The sequence below is a fragment of the Harpegnathos saltator genome, unplaced genomic scaffold (genome assembly GCF_003227715.2).
Source record: "Harpegnathos saltator strain DR-91 unplaced genomic scaffold, Hsal_v8.6 scaffold176, whole genome shotgun sequence".
In the NCBI taxonomy this organism is placed as follows: Eukaryota; Metazoa; Arthropoda; class Insecta; order Hymenoptera; family Formicidae; genus Harpegnathos; species Harpegnathos saltator.
The window spans coordinates 1,038,413-1,062,922 of record NW_020229957.1 but is presented as its reverse complement, the minus strand read 5'-3'; the positions used below and the strand labels follow the sequence as shown (position 1 = coordinate 1,062,922).

Genomic DNA, 24,510 nt, shown 5'->3' with positions numbered 1-24,510 from the left:
GTAACTTTTTCAATATTTAACTTATCATATTTCACTATTTGTCAAAAGAAGAAAAAATAGTACTAGACTCTATTTAGTCTCAAGAACATATTGTTACAATAGTGCCCTAACTTTGTTAACTTATTGACCTTTGGAAATCTCTAACTCATCAAATTAACAAAAGTCAGGGCGCTATTGTAACAATATCTCCTTGAAATCAAGTAGAGTAAAAAAGTCTAGTACCACTTTTTCTTCCGACAAGTAATTAGCGAGATATCGTAAGTTAAACGTTGAAAAAATTACCAATTTATCCTCAAATATCTAAAAAATATTAGGAAAATAAAAAAATGTTTCAAACAAAAGTTATTCATATTAATTAGAAAAAGATTGTACAATAAAAAAATGGGATTTCTATTCGAGAAAAGTAATGATCAGTGAATATTTCCAAAGTGGCGCCATTTATAAACAAAATGATATAGTTATTTTATGTCCGCTTTGAAACCATACAACTTTTGTTTGAAATATTTCTTAGTATCTTTCATATTTTTCAAGACTTTTGCCTAACTCACTGAAAATGGGACACCCTATATATTTATATATTATACTATATATGTTTAATTATTAATTACATATTTGTATACTTATTGATGAAACATCAAGTATTAATCGTAAATAATAAAATTAATATTTTTTATATCCCCAATATCCAGATATTTATATTAGATAAATAAAAACAGTTAATAATATTATTCTTCTAATATTATTCTTCTTTTTTGTGGCTATAAAAATCTACCCAAGCTTGTGTTTCTACTGCTAAACTAGCGTACTCTTTGGAAACTTAAAGACAGGTGTACAAGCGAAACTTGCTGAAACAAAAGGGAGAAGAAAACTAGTGCAAAGTGTGCAGCCAGGTTTTCAACGATAGGAAACGAACTTTGAGTCCCGACGGTAAAATCGATAGTTTTTAATTCTCAGCCGAGGAGACAAGGAGAGGCGCGCGCGCAAGAAAACGCACCACATCGTCCGTAAATGTCGACGATTTATTTTTACAGCGTGTGTTCTGTCATATTACGACCTACATATTACGACCTCGGTTGTAATAATCGCCGGCTCACGCACGGACCTGTTGTTCTTTTTCACGCCTAACGAGACTAATTTCCGCCGAGGGTGGAACGAAGCGAGACACGACGCCGAAGGTACGGCGCCGATTCGTCATCGACTTTACGCTTTCGGCCGGCCGTGTTCGTCCTGTTTCCCCTTCGCGCGACATTAACGAGCGCTTCCGCGTATAATACATAGCTCTAACTGTAAATCCTCGGCGCATCACTTTTTCGGATGCTAAAGAAAATTCTTTACGCCCTTTTCTTTACAAAGTCACTAAGGAGTGATCAGTCTCATATCCTCTTCACATTGTAACATACACATGATCGATATTTATGTTTATTCGAATCGGACAATAGTTTTTTTAACACGTTCAACAGGTTGATTATCGACGTACCACCGCCGGTGACACGTTCCATCTATGTAAAATACAGATGAAAAAATCCCTGACTTTTGTTCAATGAATGTTATTTTAATTCGTGATATCTGGGGAAAAATAAAATCTTTTCCTTGTTGATACGACTAAATGAATTATATTTCTGATTTTCAGCTCGGTAGCGAACGTTTTTCTAAATCCAAGGATAAATGATCATTTGTAGCATTTTCAGTCCTCTCGAGTATGCAAATTTTATCGAAATTTCCAATAACAATAAAAAAATAATAAAAATTATGAATAAGAAAAGGTAAGTTGCTTATCTTTATTAATTCCAGTATTTACTCACATTGATTATTTAAGTAAGTTGTATAATTAATATTATTTTTGATCGTTCTTTATTGAAATTGAAAATAAAGATTAAATGCACAACTCAGATATTAAGTTATTCTAAAAAATAAGTTATATATATATAACTATAATATATATAATATATAATAATATATATAATATATATATATATATATATATATATATAACTATAAACTTCATAACACCGAGGAAACAGCAGTAAATAATTGTGGTATCAAGATAACTCAACAGTTTGATTGTTAATAATATTACATTAACTTTTACCGAAGCTAGAGTAATGTTAATGTAATATTATTTATTCGAACAAGTCAAATAAATATAAATATTTATGATGTGTGCATTACAAACCTCCATTAGTCCTACAAGTTCGATGGAATATGAAAGATCAATGTATAAAAGCAAAATTTCAATTCAAAATAATTTATGCATGATAATTTAAATGGCATGTAAATGCGATAAACAACGTTTGAACGATCTGTACACTCTCTAATATTGACGCGAACGAAAACGAGTGGAAATATTTACACATTAAAGCGATGCGGGAGAAAATATTTGAACATATAAGGCCACAATCTCCGAAGAAATATGTACTCAAGAGAAATCCCAGACCAAAATATTTGCTAATTAGTCATGTGCATTGCGTTTGTATTGTATTCAACTCCGAGAGTCGAGAATTAACTTCCACTCTCGATTTTAAATTTCCAATGTTTACAGATTCTAAAGAATTACAATGAGTAAAAAAAATGGAAACGAAAAATAAAAACAAATGATATTAAAAAAATAAGAATAAATTAAAAATAGATTTAGTGGTTCAATAGAAGCTTAAACAAATATATAATGAACATATAGGTTAAACAAAAGAGATCGACTCGATTGTTTATAACTATAAAAAAACTCGAGACTGAATATATTACGCGTTATAATTCATAGTTGATTGTTATTTTTATTACTCTTATTATTCTCTTAACTCTATTATTATTCTGTTATAACACAAAAACTGTATTTTTGGTTTAAACCAAAATAAAATAAATATTTAGTTTTAATTTTTATGATATAATAAACAACAATTAAAATATAATTTATTAAAATTTACTGTGTTAAAGACTCTTTCCTCTACTTTAAGTTTTTCTATTTCGAAATATGAATGGCAACCCTGTAAGAGTTTGTAAATATAAAACATGTATTTAATTTCTTGTATGAAGATAAAAGAAACTTCAATCTTTCGTCACGACTTTATTTGTTTGAAGAACAACAACCGCCTGAGAGATAATAATGTAATATTTAAAAAGGATTTTGTTTTTTCTGATTGTATAAAACATAAAAAAATAATGATAAAAATATGTTGTCCTGTTTTATTTTCAGAGTTCAATTTATCAATCTACGGAAATTAGAATGTAGTCTATATTTTCCGAGAAGTAGAGTTAAATAATTTCCTTCTCATCGTCATTTCTTCAAAGCATAAGCACAGATGGAAAAAATCAAAATTCAAGGAGGATGCAAATTATGATACGAAATTTGTATTGACCAACCTTTCATCCTGTTCATCCTGTTCACTTTTTAATTGATATGCGCGAGCGCGTCCTATCGCTGAAAATGGTTACGAAAGACAATGTCTCCTACATTTCGCCGTAGTCACAATTACAACAATAGAGGGTGCAGCGTCTGTCTGCGAATCCGCGATGAATACCTCGTCGCCGATTATCGCGGGAATCGCCGCACACAATCTCCTCCGTGCTTTGGCTTGTCCTTAGGCGGGATATAACTGTGAATCCATCTCCATGCCATAAATGCACTACATGACAACTAAGGGTCCGCCTTTCTCCTCGCAGCGGAGAGATGCTGGAAGGCAACCCCGCCTCCGCGCTGTTCCCTCCCCCTCTCGGCCCCCTGGGCAATTAATTCGCTATTACCGCATTGCTGGGCCGTAAGTCACGGCGGGTAATTACCGAGCGGTAATTTCAGCCGCTGCTCAGTTACGCTGCCGGGGTAATGGATACATCGTGCGGCTCCTCGCCTAACAGTTTCAGCATGATTCGGCAATCCGATTTCGCCGATCCACGCCGCGAGCCGACCTTTCTCTCCGCGCGGCGCGCGTTCCGGATCACGCGGACGGCCGAATTAATTCCGCGATAACGCGATAAACGCTAGAACGCAATTGAACGCGATTGCAGTAGGATTGCTATTTCATAGCGAGTGCGATTTTAGCGAGTCCCGGACGGACCGGAGCGTTGTTGTTCTGCGTTCACATGTGACAACAGCCGCGACGCAATTGACGTGTGAGACGCGTCCCGCCGTTCTTAACACATTAATGCCGGCTAGGACAGAAATTTCGCGTTGATTTCAATGTTATGAATTTTTATGAAAATGCTTGAAAATTTTAATCCAAGGTACATTACTAGAGGTTTTCGAGGTCGCTCTTTCCGAATCCGCTGCGAGAATCATAAAAAATTGAATGTTTGTATTGATTTGTAACGGTCTTTTCCTAAAAAATGCGATTTTTTCTCGTCAATTTTTTTTTTAAATCATGGATTTCATCTTGATAAGAATGTTGAATATTACTGAAAAGTACTCCAATCGTGTCCTCGAGACTTTTAATTTCAAAAATACATATCTGGACGTAAAATTTTCTGTGCTTTTCAAATCTGTAATAAAAAATATAAGTTTTGCACCAAAAACTCAACATTGGGCCCCGTTAGGCCAAAAAGTATATCGGACCCAAATTTTAAGCCTACCACGTGAAAGAACTCGATCAACAGGACAACTTTTATTTTGGATAATTTTTCATAAAAATACATTCATAACGAGTTATATATATGATCGTCATATTGAAATTACTAAATTGTAAAAAATTTCAAAACCACATATGTTTTAAGTACAAGTCTCGAGGACACGATTGGAGTACTTTTCAGTAATATTCAACATTTTTATCAAGATGAAATCCATGATTTAAAAAAAAGATTGACGAGAAGAAATCGCATTTTTTGGAAAAGACCGTTACAAATCAATACAAACATTCATTTTTTATGATTCTTGCAGCAGATTCGGAAACAGCGATCTCGAAAACCCCTAGTAATGTACTTTGGATTAAAATTTTCGAACATTTTCATAAAAATTCATAACATTGAAATCAACGCGAAATTTTTGTCTTCAATATTTTTCGTATATGCTTTTAGGATCCAAGTCATATTTACCAATAAACAAAAAACGAACTATAAAAATAACCAATATAAAATTCTGATATTTTTTTGGTTATTACTACTTATAGTATCAGTTCAAAAAAACTCAAATTTTATTCTTAAAACACTTATAAAAGAGTCTGGCGTTAAAGAGTTAAAGCGCTGAAACCATTCACGATATGAAAACTTTCGGCATTAATGGGTTAAGCAACGGAAATTGATTGATTCCCAAGATGTTGCGCTTAATTAGACCTGCGACCCTTGTTTACGCTTAAATCTTTCTTTCCGTCCCTCTGTTTCGCTGAGATCACTTACCTCCAAGCATGTGGCGAAAATCCGGGACACGTCTCCCCGCACTGTAAACAGGGTTGCCCTTCCTCCACGTCGGTAATGAGCACGCCCTGGAAAGAGAATGAACTTAAGTCGACGGTCTTCCTAGTAGTAGTAGTAAATAACACACCCGATTAAAAATAATAATAAACTTAGGCGAAATGCGATATGTATTACGTATATCTATATAGATATACGTAAATTATACTAAAATTGTATTAAAATAATGCAATAAAGTAATAAGTTTCAACAAAAAGTAAGATTAAAAATAATAGCAATGCTAAAACTATAATAATTATTATTATTCTTGTTATTATTATTTACAATTATTATTAGGAGTACGCAAAAACTTTGTACCGTTTTAATGTTTTTTATTAATATTATTACAAATGACATACCCAGATAACACACCCACGTTTCGAAAACGTTTATTAAACGTATCTGTGGTTTCATAACCATAAAGCACCAATAATAAACGTTTTAACAGAAACGTTTCCAAAACATATTGTACATAACTGTTTCTGAAACATAATGTTTGCGTTTCTGAAACGTATTTATTACATTTCCATATAATTAAGAAAGAATTATTTCTCTGTAATGAAAATCATAATTTGTTTTATCTGTAATAGTTTCAACAGTCTTTAAGTTTATTTTGCACTATTTATTAAGTGAAAAAAATAATTTTTATTAATAGTAGTATGTTTATTTTATTTAAACTGATTGCAATAGTACAAAAAATTTGCGTACAAAGAAATGTGAAAATTTCACATATATGCCGTATTTGTATCATTGTGTATGTATATTTCATTAATTAGTGCAATCAATTTAGCTAAAAAGTTTAAGTATTCCGTATATGCATAATTGCGTACAAGTGCACGTGTTATATAAGATCTGTTCTTTTTAATTGCACTGCTAAACTAGTGCAGCTAAAAAGAACAAAACAATATATGCGCGCCTTGATTCTAATGATACACCATGTGCGCACATAAACAAAAGTGAAGCAACCTCGCGAAGACGCGAAGTAATAAAGAAAAGGCAAGATAGGCTTCTAAGGTAAGAATTATATTAAATTAATAGCTATAATAGCTGTATATTACATACCATAATAGTGGTGTACTGATAATTCTTTGTATTTTATGAGCCCTCCATTATAAACGACTTCGATTTATTAACCTAAACGAGACGGTTCAGCTACATTTATTGAATATTCTGTTGTATTAAATATGAAAATATATAAAAAATGTATTAACCTGCATAATATATATTTACATATTTCAGGTGGAAATGTGCATAACATTTTTTAGCTTTCTGTTTTTATTTTATTTTTTAATAAGAAAGTAAAATAGATAGACAAAGAAACAAAAAGAAATATAAAAAGATATGTGAAAGTTTTATTGGAAGAATGTAAGCAGAATCAGACAGAGAGGATAGCTAATTCTAACTTAGATGCTTTACAGACACATCTATACATTCTATACCACATTCAGTTAACGCTTATATAAATTTGAATAAAAATTGTGATTTGGATCAGAAAATAAATTTGAACTCAGATTTAAAACATGCATCAAATATTCAGCAGCGTTACAATAATTATGATACAGAATCAGTTCATACAATATCTGATATGTTAGAAAGGCCTGATAGATTGCATGATATTATACCTGAAATGCTTGAAAAGTCTTTCTCTCCAACTGTGTATCTAGTGCTTCAAAAAATCATCAAAAGTCTTACTCAGGAAAAATTAATTTACCAAGGAGTTTATGTAGTGATGCAAATAATAACGATCAATCTGTGTCAAAAGACAATAATTTTGCAAGACGTTTGTCTAATATTGGAAGCAATTATGAAGAGTCTTCCTCTAGAAAAAATATTTTACCAAACCGCCCATTTAGTGCTTTAAAGAATTATCAGAAGTTTCCCTTAAAAGAAATTAATTTATCAAGAAGTTCATGTAATATTGCAAGTAATTACGAAGAGTTTTCTTTACAAAAAAGTATTTCTCCAACTTCACCTAATATTGAAATGAGATCTCAGAGATATTCTTCAACAGAAGTTAATCCTTTGCAGACAGCATCCAACATTACATCGACCAGAACGTAATTCAGAACGTAATAAATCTGGTAAAATATTGACGATTTCCTAGCGATTACAATATCATTCTAAAATGATATAACATTAGTCAGCAATTATTTGCAAAAGCTTTTTTGACTCTGGGGATTGCTTCTTGAAATCTTTATGAATATCTACATATTTTTGCGCAGTATAATTATATTGTAAAGTATACTTTTACTATTGTAAAGTACACTTTACTATTGTAAAGTACACTTTACTATTGTAAAGTATACAATTATATTGTAAAGCTACTCAACTTACATATATGCATCGTTTCAAGAATATAATGTATACTTTTCAGAAAACTTCAAATAACATAAACGACATAATTATTATGATTTCTCACTCAATAATATAACTGTTATGTGACATACATGTTATATTATATTTACACTTAAAAATGAGAACATACTTATAACCAATAATTATATTATTTTATTTGATATTTGCTGAGTTATGATATAAAAACATATTTATAATATATGACATTTATATGTTAATAAAATAAAAGTTACAATCATTAAAATATATTTGGAGATAATTATTTATTGATAAAACAAACTTTATCTTATATATTTACCACATGAAAATTTAATAAGCAACATTATTCTTCAGATGTCTTTTACGTAATTTTAACGAAAATAGTGAGCTTGGAAAAATCTATTAATATACTTCTTCCTATGATACGACAATTCATGGCACAATTTCCGTTAGCAAAAGCGAATAATGTGGAGAATGTTTCAAAAATTCCTGTTGACTCACATGAAGAGTTAGACGATATTGAAAAATTTTTAGATACTACACAAAACTTTGAACATATGGTAAGAATTACAATTCTTAGCATTTGTACAGTGTTCGTTGAAAGTTTTGTATACAATTTTTATAGTTTTGTATTGTAGATAAATATCTTAAGTATATCAGGCGGCACTACTATCTCATAAATTACTAGAAGGACTATGGAAAAATTAATTACGAATAAATATGCTTCAGAGTATAATTGGGCAGGTAGAGCACCCAAAAAAGCTTTTAAATCGTTAAAAACGAAGAACTTGATTGTTGGTGTGTATTTGTTTATTTTATTTTTAATGCCTAATAATAATAGAGTTAAGAAAATGTTCCATTATGTATGAATCTTATTGTTTTTGTAACTGTCAAGAGGGTGGAGCCTAATGCTCCTATTATTGTTATAGAAAATGCAATTAAAGAATGGTTAAAATTGTCTTCTATTCGCCTCATATTAAACGCAGCCAGAGCATTGAAAAGAACAACATGTACTAATGGTGAATAATCGCATTCATGTGAAGAAGCTGTTTAAAAAGATCTGTTCACGTGAGGGGATAAAATGTTTGCTGGAATGTGATTGGCTAATATGCTTAAATATATTGCTCATTTGTTTTTATAGTATACAAACACAATAATCACAAAGTTGTGTTACTAATATAAAACAAATAATTTCTGTTTGATCTAATTATTGGTAGAAAAACATAAACATTTTTTAGTTGTGTTATTTTTATTGCAACAAATGAGCGATACTAATAATAATAATAGATACAAATAATACTAGATAATAAATATTAATACATATTAATAAAACATTATGTATATATTGGGGACTTGAATAAGTTCCCGCTGTTTTTTCGTGAAAATGAATGCTTTATTTAAAAAAATGAGTAAAGAACATGTCATTGAAAGTATTGCCCATCACTAACCACTACCTTCTCCCATCTTTCTGGCAGCATACGAATACCATGTCGAAAGAACGACTCATCTTTTGAGGTTATCCAAGAATCACCCCATTTTTGGCATCTTCATAAGAATGGAAGTGCTGCTCAGCCAGGCCATAAGTCATCGATCGGAACAAGTGGTAATCGGAAGGAGCAATGTCAGGTGAATACGGCGGGGGGAGTAGGACTTCCCATTTGAACGTCCAAGTAGGTTTTGACCGGTTGTGCAACATGTGGTCGAGCGTTGTCATGCTGCAAAATTATTTTGTCGTGTCTCTCCTCGTATGGCGGCCGTTTCTCTTTCAATGCTCGGCTCAAACGCATCAATTGTAGTCGATAGCGATCTCCCATGTAGGTTTCGTTGGATTTGAGGAGCTCATAATATACTACACCCAGCTGATCTCACCAAATACAGAGCATGAGCTTGGAATTCGGAGCGGAGCATGAATATTCGGTTTTGCCGTCAATGTTGATGCATGGCCGGGCTTACCCCACGATTTTCTACGCTTCGGGTTATCGTGTATCCATTTTTCATCGCCAGTCGCGATACGATACAAAAAATCTTTCCTTTTCTGCCATTGGAGCAGCTGTTCACACGTGAAAAAATGCCGTTCGACGTCTCTCAGCTTCAACTCGTACGGCACCTAATTTCCTTGCTTTTGAATTATTCCTAATGCTTTTAAACTGTTTGGCAACTGTTGTGTGATCAACTCCTAATGATTCTGCAAGTTCATTTTGTGTCTGACATGGGTCTTCATCGAGTAATGCTTCCAATTCTTCGTCTTCAAACTTTTCCGGTGCGCCAGAGCGTTCTTTATCTTCAACATCAAAATCATTATTTTTAAAGCGTCTAAACCAATCTCTGCATGTTGTTTCCAACAGAGCATGGTCGCCGTAAGTCTCCACAAAAATTCTATGTGCTTCAGCTGCAGATTTTTTTTGAAAAAAGTAATGCAGTAAAATTCCCCACAAATACTCTTTTTTGGCACGAAATTCGACATGTTTAACGCTATGAAAAAATATATTGTTTACGCTTCGGCGGAATAACATATACTGTCACTTCGAGCCTAATGGTGGAGCTTCACGATGAAATTGGTTGTAGTATTGCCCGATGCAAAAAGGCTAAGATAACACCATCTATCGGGAAACAGCGAGAACTTATTCAAGTCCCCAATATATATATAATATAATATATATTTATATAATATAATATATATTTAAACAAATACATATTATTACTTATTTTACTTAACCCACATTACATTTACATTTTATTTAAATCTATGTTTCCTTTTATTTATGACATAAGTTTTAGGATGTTTTATAGATATAAACTTCGCGATGAACAATACGCGATAAAAAATATAAAAAAAGCAATATTTTTCAGTATTGTTTATCAAACGAATTTTATTTATAACACTTCCAGAATATTTTTTTAATCGGTAGAGTTAATGTTTTTATAATAGTTTCTCAAACGTTTTGTTAAACGTTTCTTAAACGTTTTATTTCTAGAAAAGAAACGTTTCATGTAACGTTTTTCAAGTGAACATTTTAACTTATGAGAAACGTTTCTAGAAAACGGTTATGAAATGTTTCGGGAAAATCTTTCTGAAGCGTTCCTGAAACGTGTGTGTGCTATCTGGGTAGCATATTTAATCAAAATATTTTCCGGCATTATCTATTTTTTGTCATCATTCAGGTAAGATATGAATACCACGATAAAGGAAGTCTTTGCTCTTGGAAAGAATGAAGTTTCCGATAAGTTGTACTTCCTCAATGTGAAATCATGTAATCAGAAAGACTGGGCTGAAATAGAACGAAATAAGTGAAAATCCGATGGGACAATATCTAGAGAACATGCCGGGTGTGGTAGGACTTCCCATTGCAATTCCATTAAAGTTTCCCGGATCATCAATGCAACATGGTGTCTGACATTGTCGTGCAGAAGTGTCACTTTATTTTGCTTTGTCGCAAAATATGACCGTTTCTCGATCAATTGTTCATTCAATTGCCTCAATTGTCGACTGTATAATTCCGCGGTGATAGTCTGGAATGGCCTTAACAGTTCATAATACAGCACTCCTTGCATATCCCACTAAATATACAGGAGATCCTTATGACCACGGATATTTCGTTTTGGCTAGAGAGTTCTTCGGGATTTATCCACGATCTTTTGCAATTAGAAATATCATAATAAATCCATCTTTCGTCTCCGGTTTCGATACAAAAAACTTGTGTTTGTATCTCTTGAGTAATGAAAGGCAAATAGTGACTCGGCTGGCAATAGTTTTCTCAGATAATTCATGACGAACCTATTTTCTTTCCTTCAAAATTTTCTCTATCTCATGTAAGCGTCGAATTACAGTACTCTGATTAACATGTAATCTTTTCGCAAGTTCTACATCTGAGCTCATCTCTTGCGGCCGCTTGGCACGCTCCTTGTCTTCCAAGTCAAAATCGCTATTTTTAACCTTTTAACGCCTACTAAAGGGTTTTTCAATAAGGGCGGGTCGATGTTGCAATGGAATAAAACAAGCTGTGTGTGAGGTATTAACGAAATTCTTGTTTTATTTGAAAAGCCCATGTATGCCATTATGTGTGGAATATAACATCGTTCAAATGTCCGCCGCGGCTTCTTACGGTGGCACGGATCCGAGTGGTCCAATTTTCAATGATTCTGCCGCATAGATCCGGCTGAATTTGAGCGATGGCCTGGGTTATGTTGACTTTAAGGGCATCGGTCGATTGCGGCTTATTGGCATAGACCTGCGACTTCAGAAAACCCCACAAGAAAAAGTCTAGCGGGGTCAAATCGCACGATCTTGGTGGCCAATTCACGTCACCTCTGTGAGAGATAACCATACCCTCAATCGTTTATGCAGAATGTCCATCGTGGCGTCCGCTATGTGGCACGTAGCGCCGCCCTGCTGGAACCACATGTCGTCCACGTCCATATCGTTCAATTTGGGCTAAAAGAAATTGGTTATCATCGTTCTGTAGCGCTCGCCATTGACGGTGATGGCCTCACCAACTCGTTTTCGAAAAAGTACGGACCAATGACGCCACCGGCCCAAAATCCCAAAACCAAACAGTAACTTTTTGTGGATGCATTGCTACCTGGTGAACCTCGTGTGAGTTGGCGTCGTGCCATATACGGCAATTATGCTTGTTAACATAGCCATTCATCCAAAAATGCGCCTCGTCGCTAAAGATGATTTTTCGGCCAAAATTGGGGTCCTCTTCCAAATGCTCCGAAGCCCAGTCAGCGAACAAACGGCGTTGTCTATGGTCATTAACTTTGAGCTCCTGGGCCAGTTGGATCTTGTACGGGTTCAGGCCCAAGTCCCGACGCAAAATTCGCCAAGTTGAAGTCTGCGAAAGGCCGAGTTCTTGTGCACGGCGAGGAATTGACTGCCTCGGGTTCTCCTGCACACTTTCACTTACAATGGCGATGTTCTCGGCCGATCTGGCGTTCCTTTGACGTACGGGTGTTGGCTGATCGTTTACCGAACCGGTCGTCTCGAATTTGGCCACCAAACGTTGGAGAGTCGACTTTGAAGGGCCACCGCGTCTGCCGTAAAATGGGCGCAATGCGCGTAACGTTTGCACTAACGAACACTCATTTTGATAATAAAGTTTTATCATTTAGACGTGCTGCTCAATCGTATAACTTGTCATGGTGATTTGGCATCAGTGACTGAATAATAAACAACAGGTTAGACAGACGCCGCCAAAACAACATGGCTGCCACAGGCTGCCAACATCGACCCGCACCAATTGAAAAACCCTGTAGTAACTATGATTACTAGAAACACATTTAAGAATCTATAACTTAGTCATAAAAGGAGATATTTTCGTTTTCTTAGCACCATTGTAAAGGTAAATTCTTCTTCTAAAAAATGATATATAGATTGTATATAGATTCGGTTTAGTCTGTTTTTAGCTCAGTTTTAATGATAACATGTTTTGTCGAATTCTAAGTCAAATTCTAAGCATAGTTAGCACTGTTACTGACATTTAGAAGTGCACTATAAATGAATAGATTGGTATCTGTTATAATTTTATACATTTAGAAGCTTTCTCAGATGCAAAATGTGAAATTAAAAGAATACAGAAATTCAAAATGGCTAATCCAATATGGTGGACACGAAAATCAAGAAATCAACCTATTTTCGCGAAACCTGGTGATCTACAGTTTTTTATGCGGCGAAAAATGAAGGGACGATTGACTATTTAAATGGTTATCTATAAAATATTCTTCTGAAATAGTAGGCTTGACGCTCTGAATGAAACTTTACTCACAAATATAGTAAAGTTTCAACTCAAAAATGTCAAGCTATTAGAGTTATGTCGTATAGATTACCTTTCATTTTTCTTTATATAGGTTGCTCAATTCGTATATGCTTTTAGGATCCAAGTCATATTTACCAATAAACAAAAAACGAACTATAAAAATAACCAATATAAAATTCTGATATTTTTTTGGTTATTACTACTTATAGTATCAGTTCAAAAAAACTCAAATTTTATTCTTAAAACACTTATAAAAAAGTCTGGCGTTAAAGAGTTAAAGCGCTGAAACCATTCACGACATGAAAACTTTCGGTTATAATTCCCTCACCTTAAGTTTCGCAAATGATTCTGATTGCTTCGACAGCTGTTTTACACCGATGAAATAAAAAAGCATACTCGTACAATAATGAATATGCGTCTAATCGACTTCCATTTTCATACAAATTAAAAATTTATGTTAATGATATAACTCATTATGCATCAGTTTCTATGTAGGCACTGACATTATCTAACAAGAATTCGTCGCAACTTTTATGTAAAAAATTCCATCTATCATCAATGCCATCTATACACGAACGATGGAAACTTTTGCATATTGATAATATTATTATTGTTGCTGTTGTATTATTGTTGTAACAAAATAATAACTTTAAATTATTATATATATGGTATGATTATGTTAATTGTCGCAGCAAGACATAAATAATCCATCGAAGAATTTTAAACCTATTTTAATCATCTAATTTTTACAACAAAACATACACATATATATATATTATATACATATATATATATATTATATATATATCAGGTCTGTAAATATGAAACCGAAATTTGCCTAGATGGCCCTAGCTGTCAATGTAGTTACCGTCAAACCGCGTCTTTGGCGCCATTTCCATTTGTTGACATGTGACAAAGATTTTCAACTCACAACAATACAAGTTTCATACAACAGCATAGTTTGTAATAGCGTTGAACATGTCGAATTTTGTGCCTGGAAGCTACGATTTGCGGACAGCATTGATTTTCTGTTACCATTTGAAGAAAACTGCTGCAGAATCGCATCGAATGCTGCAGAATCGCATCGAATGCTTGTCGAAGCTTACGGTGAGCATGCTCTTGGTAAATCACAGTGCTTTGAGTGGTTTAAAAAAATCAAACATGGCGATTTTTACGTGAGAAACGAAGAACGTGGAAGACTACCGAAAAAGTTTGAAGACAGCGAACTGCAAGCATTGTTGGATGAGAATGACGCTCAAACGCAACAACTCGCGGATCAATTAAATGTGACACGAGAAGCTGTCTCCATACGTTTGAAAGCCTTGGAAAGATCCAGAAGATGGAAAAATGGGTTTCACATGAACTGAATGAAAGACAGCAGGAAATCCGAAAAACCACTTGCGAAATGCTGCTCGCCAGGTACAAAAGAAAGTCATTTCTCCATCGAATTGTGACTGACGATGAAAAGTGGATATATTTTGAGAATCCTAAGCGTAAAAAATCATGGGTAACTCCAGGCGAACCATCGACATCGACTGCAAGGCCAAATCACTATGGACGGAAGACAATGCTCTGTGTTTGGTGGGATCAGAAGGGTGTGATCTATGACATGCTGCTAAATAATTATGAGCTGCTAAAACCTGGCGAAACCGTTAATACTGAACGCTACCGACAACAAATGATCGATTTGAATCAAGCTTTGCGTGAAAAACGATCAGAATATCAAAAAAGGTAACACAAAGTATTTTGCTTCATGATAATGCACCATCACATACAGCAAAACTGGTCATGGAAACGATTGAGGCGTTTAATTCGGAAATACTTTCGCATGCGGCTTACTCACCAGACTTGGCTCCGTCCGATTACTACTTATTTGCATCGATGGGACACGCACTTGCTGAACAGCGCTTCACTTCTTACGAAAATGTACGAAAATAGCTCGATGACTGGTTTGCCTCGAAAGAGCAACAGTTTTTTTGGCGTGGCATCCACAAATTGTCAGACAGGTGGGAAAAATGTATAGCTAGCGATGGGCAATACTTCGAATAAAATATTTTTTATCATTTTCATACAATAAACGTGTATTTTCTATACAAAAATTCCGGTTTCATATTTACATACCTGGTATACAATAATGTACGACGATAAAAAAAAATTAATAACAATACGATAACAAAAATAACGAAATAATAAAAATAATAATAAAGTATCAATGTGACAATAAAATTTAATATATTAGGTGACCAAAGAAGTTTATACGGTTTTTGTTTGAGTTTGATACAATGAGTTCTCAAATCTTGTTGAGACTTGTTGGGCGTGCGGTGTGTTTATGCGCATCATATAGCACAGATTTGCGTGAGTTAATTGGTGAACTTTGTCGTGGTATGATCTTTTAGCTTGTAATGTCTCATCCTTTTAAAATGTCTGTTGAATCGAATGTAATCGAGCATATTTGCTTTATGAATTCAAACTCGGGTCAAAAGCTGCGAAAACATGTCGTAAGATATGCGTAACATTTGGAGAAGATGTGCTAATAAATGGATTGTACATAAGTATAGTTTAAAAAATATTCTTCTGGGACAATAAGTCATTTGGAGACACACGTTCAGGAAAATCCTCCACTATTGATAACAAATAGTTATCAATTATTTATTCATATATCAATTATGACATTTTTTCTGAACATTTCTTCTGTTCTTGTTTAATTTTTAATATACCAAACCGCACAAACTTTTTAGTTACCTAATATATTGCCCATTGGATTTTAAATGTAGTTTAATTTCCGAGTCTCAATACTAAGAATATCTAATGTCAGAAACCATAAATATCCCCACATAGGCTAAGTGATATTTCGATTCAAGAGCCTCTCCCCTCGTGACGGAGAAGAGGAACGCGGGAAAGTACAGCGTCGTTTCGCACACACATGACGCTCGCTGACACGTGCGAACGAGGACAAGGTCTCCACGAAACGACGCGCCACGTGTAATTGGGAAAAGTTTTTAATTGCGCGAGCCTCGTTATGTCACGATATAGCGCGGTGTTTAATTCATCCGTAGCGGACGATGAATCGCTAATGAGCGCGTGTCACTAATGATAACCCGTAGCGATGATCGTTACATCGATGTGTGCTGGCTGTGCAATTGAATAAAACGCGACTGACTATTTTCAAATATTATATACCTTTTTAGATTTTATTGTGTATTGCGTGTGTCTGAATATTCAATATCCTGTACGTACGGAGAGAAAATCTGCTGGTTGGATAATACAAAATGACCATGTTTATATGAGCGGATAAGAGGTTATTTTCGTATTAAAATGAAAAGTTATATATTATAGCATATTGAGTTTATTCAGATGTTTACTTTAGTCTGGCAATTTTTTTATAATTTTGAATCTTTATTCGATATCACAAATATAGAGAATGTTTCATTTCAACTCTTATGTCAATACCCAAAATATATAACATTGTTCTATACCAAAGGTATCCAAGTGCTCACCTACCGAATTCCTTAAGTAAATACTCTGTATAAGGAGGGGTTTTTCTTAGCATTATACTCGACAGTTACAAGTAAAAAATAGGAAAAGGGAACTTTTATAAGTCTTAATGCCCTTTATAATTTTTACAAAAGTATTTAACTAAACTTAAATTTAAGAGTAAATTTAACTACGTAGCCGCACAGCTTATTTTAGATTCCAACGAGCTGCAGCTCGTGATGACACAGTGATGCGAAATTTTCACCGCAAGCAGCATACAATCGAATGCTCGTGTTCGTGTCTATTCAGATGTTCGGCTATTCGATGCCTATGCTGCTTGAAAACAAACGAAGAATGAGAGTCATAATATTATGATGGGTGTGAATCGTTTTTAAAGTATTTTACTTTTCATCCGATTTGATGATTCGAAGACGCGCCGTGAACATACGCATGAGGATAAAGCTGCTCCAATAAGTGACATATGGAACATGCTCAATGCAAATTTATTAAAAATTGCCGGCTAACGGAAAATTTGACCATCGACGAATAATTATATCCTTACCGAGAACACACTAAGTTCACCCAGTATATTTCATCTAAGCCTGCAAAACATGGCATAAAAATATGGTGGATTTATGATGCCAAAGATGCTTATCCACTATTCTATTTAGTAGATTAAAATAATTTACATCGAGAAAACTGGAAATGCTCGAGAGAAGAAATAAGGAGAAAGAGTTGTGAAAGAGCTTGCGCTGCTGTACAAAGGAAGTGGAAGAAATATATGCATGGACAACTTTTTCACATCTCTATCCCTTGCCAAACATTTATTGCCTATATATAATATAGAATATATTTCAGATTGAGTCGCAATATTAAGTTAAGTAATAGTTATACCAGGTATTTCAGACCATCCGGGTCACCCGATGTTTTCGTTAACGCGACATTTTAGAGAAAAATATTTCAGACAAAAGTTGTAGGGCTTTAAAGGATCTATTTACTGACCCTATGAATTTGACCTTGGGATAACCTTGAAAAGTCCAATCAAGATTAACATAAAAATCTTAAATGGATAACTCAATTTTCTATTACATTATCTTTTTCTAGCAATTAACTTGAACAACTTTTGTCTGAAACATTTTTTTATTTACCTAATATTTTTTGAGATATTTAAGGAAAACTTGATAACATTTTCAATATTTAACTCACGATATCTCGCTAACTATTTGTCAGAAGAAAAAGTGGTACTAGACTCTTTTGCTCTATTTGGTCTCAGGAATATATCGTTTCAATGTCGCCCTGAATTTGGTTAATTTGATGATTTTGAAATTACCAAAGATCAGCAAGTTAACAAAAGTCAGGGCGCTATCATAAAAATATATTCTTGAGACTAAATAGAGCAAAAAAGTCTAGTACCACTTTTTCTTCTGACAAATAGTTAGCGAGATATTGTGAGTTAAATATTGAAAAAGTTATCGAGTTTTCCTTAAATATCTCAAAAAATATTAGGTAAATAAAAAAATGTCTTAGACAAAAGTTGTTCAAATTAATTGCTAAAAAAGATAATGTAATAAAAAATTGGGGTATCCACTTAAGATTTTTATGTTGATCTTGACTGGACTTTTCAAAGTTATCCCAAGGTCAAATTCATAGCGTCAGTAAATAGATCCTTTAAAGCCCTACAACTTTTGTCTGAAATATTTTTCTCTAAAATGTCGCGTTAACGAAAACATCGGGTCACCCGGGTGGTCTGAAACACCCGGTATATATACTGGGAAAAATATATATAATTTATATTTCTGTTACATAACATTTCTCTGAAATCTCATAATTGTATATAACTTATTGTATATAATATAATATATAACTTTTCGGTAACTAATATAACGACGTTGCAATATTTTAGTAATATATTACATTTGTGTAATATGTTACTTAACCCGTAACTGCTGTTCTCCGGTCAATTTGACCATTGCATTATTTGAAATTTAAATAACGCGGTTAATTTTCTAGTTGCGTATTCATCCGTCAGTGTATTTTCTTACATTCTGAATGTCAGTCGACTGATATATGCGTAGTTGTGTGGTCGTGTTATTTGTCAAGATATTCATCAATTCCGTTTCCTACCGGTCAATTTGACCGGTGAACAGTGTGCGCGTACTTAAAATGGCTTCACAGCAGTTACGGGTTAATATGTAACTTATATATTTACTTACATGCTCATACCTTATACCTTAGTAACTCTTACCTCGCTAACAGATAGAGTAACTCACTTACAATTTGCCTGTTATACTATATTATATGACGTGCTTTATTTCTTTATATTACGACAGTATAATCGTTACAAGTTTGGGTTTGTCGAAGTATAACATTTGTTTAATGTTAATTTATGCATCTGCCTATATTATATTTATTTCATGTGTTCGTTTTACACAAAAATTACTTCCAGATTTCCGACCATTTATCAGGTCTGTAAATATGAAACCGAAATTTGCCCATAGATGGCCCTAGCTGTCAATGTAGTTACCGTCAAGCCGCGTCATTGGCGCCATTTCCATTTGTTGACATGTGACAAAGATTTTCAACTCACAACAATACAAGTTTCATACAGCAGCATAGTTTGTAATAGCGTTGAATATGTCGAATTTTGTGCCTGGAAGCTACGATTTACGGAGCATTGATTTTCTGCTACCATTTGAAGAAAACTGCTGCAGAATCGCATCGAATGCTTGTCGAAGCTTACGGTGAGCATGCTCTTGGTAAATCGCAGTGCTTTGAGTGGTTTAAAAAAATCAAATGTGGCGATTTTTACGTGAGAAACGAAGAACGTGGAAGACCACCGAAAAAGTTTGAAGACAGCGAATTGCAAGCATTGTTGGATGAGGATGACGCTCAAACGCAACAACTCGCGGATCAATTAAATGTGACACGAGAAGCTGTCTCCATACGTTTGAAAGCTTTGGAAAGATCCAGAAGATGGAAAAATGGGTTTCACATGAACTGAATGAAAGACAGCAGGAAATCCGAAAAACCACTTGCGAAATGCTGCTCGCCAGGTACAAAAGAAAGTCATTTCTCCATCGAATTGTGACTGGCGATGAAAAGTGGATATATTTTGAGAATCCTAAGCGTAAAAGATCATGGGTAACTCCAGGCGAACCATCAACATCGACTGCAAGTCCAAATCGCTATGGACGGAAGACAATGCTCTGTGTTTAGTAGGATCAGAAGGGTATGATCTATTATGAGCTGCTAAAACCTGGCGAAACCGTTAATAATGAACGCTACCGACAACAAATGATCGATTTGAATCAAGCTTTGCGTGAAAAACGATCAGAATATCAAAAAAGGTAACACAAAGTGATTTTGCTTCATGATAATGCACCATCACACACAGCAAAACTGGTCAAGGAAACAATTGAGGCGTTTAGTTGGGAAATACTTTCGCATGCGGCTTACTCACCAGACTTGGCTCCGTCTGATTACTACTTATTTGCATCGATAGGACACGCACTTGCTGAATAGCGCTTCACTTCTTACGAAAATGTACGAAAATAGCTCGACGACTGGTTTGCCTCGAAAGAGTAACAGTTTTTTTGGCGTGGCATCCACAAATTGTCAGACAGGTGGGAAAAATGTATAGCTAGCGATGGGCAATACTTCGAATAAAATATTTTTTATCATTTTCATACAATAAACGTGTATTTTCTGTACAAAAATTCCGGTTTCATATTTACATACCTGGTATATATCATAGACCTTTATGCGATTCAAATCTTCCAGCAAACTTTTCACTTTGAAACTAACTTTAAAATGGAAGCTCTTTCCAAATACAACGTATAGGTTACGGATAAAATTGATGCTATTCTCTGTTCTCGTTGGTATATAATAAAGGTGAGTGTTTAACTGAAATTTATAAAACATGTTCATATATTTCTGAACGGTAATGATATATAAATAATGCGTCTTGATTATTTAACGTATTTAAACTAAATATACTTGTCACGCTTTATCATAATTTTTCGTTGTAGATTTTGCTCTTTTACGCATGATAGAGGATATGATAAAATTCAATTAACTGTGAAGAAATATTTAGACGAGCTGTCAAAAACTATTTACTAGTCCTAATCGAATACGTGTCTTTCAATGAAATTCCTCTTATAATAGTCGTTCTCATTATGCAGCGATTTATTTTTATTTACTTCTTAAATTTTCGGCAGCGCGTTGCATATGAGTTAATAAATTATAATGAAACCATTTTTTTCATTAATCTTTAAATTTTAGAATATTAATTTTAACGAAATAAATTATAATAAATTGTCCTTCATAGATATTACTGCGCCCGTGTCTTTGGGGGACATGTTATCCCCACGCTCCTGGGAGTGGACTGCAAAGGAATCAAGTAGAGATTGTTCGACAGCTGTTGTTGTCAAAGAGGTTGTTAAAAGAAAAGAAAGAAGAAGAGATGAAAGAGAATCGCCCTAGTCTTGTCACAACGAACGGACGTATTAAAATAAAGCTTCTTTCGTTTTGTTAATTCCGTGTAATTTTTCTTGCGCAAGGGCGCAACATTTTGGGGGCTCGTCCGGGATTAGATCGACGTCGTGCGGGAGCATTGACGCGATTTTTTTTTGTCCGAGTGAAAAGAAGTGTTGTGAGAAATGTTACATTCTCCGATGGCAACGCGGAGTTAAGCAGCAGAAGCCCGTCAGGCGGTTGCGGCCTGACAGGACAGGAAGCAGAGACAGAGGCTCCGACGTTGATAGCAACGATGCGAGAGTTGCGTCAACTACGCGAGGAGCGGGAACAAGAGCGACTGGAGCTTCAGAAGTTGCGACAAAATCGGAGGATGGAGCAGCAAGGGCAAGGGGAAAATTGTCAAGGCCAGTGTCAAAAATTTCTTAATTTAAAACCCGATATTTACGACGGTACTGAGTCTTTTTATAAATATGTCTCTCAGCTTGAATTAGTTGCGCGAGCTAATGAATGGAGTGAGAGGGAAAAAGCTTTAGTTTTTGCGACAAATTTGAGAGGGAAAGCGCGTTCAGTTTTAGATGGGATAGGACAAAATTTAGATTATAATGATTTGAAATCGAAGTTAGAATTACGTTTTGGAGAAAGTAATTCTTTTCAGCATTCTTATTCTCAATTTATTAATAGGAAAATTAAAATTAATGAAGATTTTGCGTCTTATGGGAGGGAATTAGAAAAATTAGTCAGGTTAGCTTATCCAGAGTGTAAAAATGAAGTTCGTGACAAAATAGCTTGTGCCCAATTCATTTTGGGATTATCAGAAGCCCTAGTTAAACAAACATTACAGCTTGAGGGAATTATTTCTTTAAAATCAGCAATAGAGCGTGCGAAAATTATTCAAACGATTTCGGAAGAGGGAAATTTTTCAAATAAACAATTTTATGAAAGAAAATTTAATTTAAATGTTCAGAGAACGGGAAATTTTGCTCGAAGAAGGGAGATGGAATTTTCACGGAATGAACGGGGTAATTTACAAAATTGGCAGAAGAATTTTAATAATAAAAGGAAGAATTTTAATTTTAATAATAGGGAATGTTGGAATTGTGGAAGTAAAGAACATTTTAGAGCACAATGTCCTGTTTTTGTTAACAAGCAATTAAAGTAGGTTTTGCCGAATGGGACAGGGGGTATTCGGCAAAAAAAGATGAAACCCCGGTAGAAAATAAGTTTAGGTTAAGTAGAATTAGAGAAAATTTTTGTTATTATGGTAAAATTGACGAAGAAACTTGTATTTTCAGGATTGATACGGGTTCTGATGTCACTATAATTTGTGAGAAATTTGTAAAGCCTCCAAAAAGGAGGATTGAAGTAAAAAATTTTCTTTCGTATCCCACAGGGGAAAAGGTTCCTGTATATTTTAAAACCAATGTTACGATTGAAATAGGAAAATTTATATTAACAATGCCGGTTTTTATTGCTGATATTGAGGAATGCATTCTTGGGTTAGATTTTCTTTCAATGACAGGGTTAGAAGAAAATTTACAATCTATTTTAGGAATAGTTCAAGAGGAAATTTTATGTTCTCGTATTAGGGAAAAAGTGTAAGTTCCTAACTTTTTGAAAGAGTTATTTGATAGAGATTCAGAAAATTTAGATCTTTTAGAACAAAAAAAGGAATTTGCTAAGCTTTTAACTGAATTTCAGGATATATTTTCGGAAGAAATTATTGCAGGAGGTTCTAATTTATTGGAGCATAAGATTGAATTGACAGATTCTCGTCCAATAAAGCAGGTTCCTCGTCGAATCCCTTTTCATTTTCGTTCTGAGATAAATGGGATTATTAAGGAAATGTTTGAGAAAGGAGTAATTGAGGAGTCTCAGAGTCCGTGGGCTTCTCCAGTTGTTTTAGTTAAAAAAAAAGAAGGGACGTTACGTTTTTGTGTAGACTATAGGAAATTGAATTCTGTAACATTAAAAGATTCTTATCCGATTCCTCGAATTGATGACATTTTAGATCAGCTGTCAGGGAATGTTTGGTTTTCGACTTTAGATTTAAAAAGTGGATATTGGCAGGTGAAAATTCGTCCGGAAGATAAAAAACGGCGTTTTCTGTAGGAGGAGGACTTTGGCAGTTTACTGTTATGCCGTTTGGATTATGTAATGCGCCAGCGACTTTTGAGTGTTTAATGGAGCGAGTTCTTCGGGAATTATTGTCGAAAATTTGTATGGTTTATTTAGACGATGTGATTATTTTTAGTGAAACATTTGAGGGAATGATTAAAAATTTGAGAATTGTACTTTCACGTTTTAGGTTAGCTAAATTAAGTATAAATCCAAAGAAGTGTAGTCTTTTAGGCAGATCTGTGAAATATTTAGGTCATATAATTTCTGAGAGAGGTGTTACTACAGATCCTGAGAAAATTATTGCAGTAAAGGAGTGGCCGGTTTCTCAAACAAGAAAACAACTTAGAAGTTTTTTTAAGATTTAGTTCGTATTATCGGAGATTTGTTAACAATTTTTCTCTAATTGTCAAGCCCCTTTATACTTTGATGGAAAATAATCCCAAATTTATTTGGACAAATCAATGTCAGGAATCTTTTGAGAAGTTAAAAGAAAATTTAATTTCTTCTCTGATATTAGCTTTTCCCAAAGAGCAAGGTAAATTTATTTTAGACACTGACGCTTCAAATCATGGTATCGGAGCAGTTTTATCTCAAATTCAAGAAAGTTCTGAGAAAGTGATAGCTTATTATAGTAGAGTTTTAAGTAAATCAGAAAGGAATTATTGTGTGACACGAAGAGAATTGCTCGCAGTAGTAGATTCGATTAAATCGTTTCATCATTATTTATATGGAAGGAATTTCATTGTTCGTTCGGATCATATTTCGCTAAGATGGTTAATGTCTTTTAAGGAATTAGAAGGACAGTTGGCTCGATAGTTAGAGAGACTCCAACAGTATGATTTTGAAATACAGTATAGAAAAGGGAGTTCTCATCAAAATGCTGATGGACTTTCTCGCCGTCCTTGCAATTTAAATTCTTGTAATTATTGTAGTAAGATAGAACAAAAAGAAACAATTAATAAAGTTAATGAAGTTGGTCGAA

General features: G+C 34.2%; 1 protein-coding gene across 2 annotated transcripts in view; it reads right to left on the bottom strand.

The window, feature by feature from the left end:
* The window catches only part of Lmpt (four and a half LIM domains protein limpet), a 527,685-nt gene that overhangs the window by 385,060 nt on the left and 118,115 nt on the right, over positions 1 to 24,510 (bottom strand). For both annotated transcript variants that reach the window (XM_025297410.1, XM_025297409.1), the window contains exon 2: positions 5,317 to 5,402. In XM_025297410.1, coding sequence (XP_025153195.1) covers positions 5,317 to 5,402 — 86 coding nt within the window. The remainder of the gene's footprint in view (positions 1 to 5,316; positions 5,403 to 24,510) is intronic.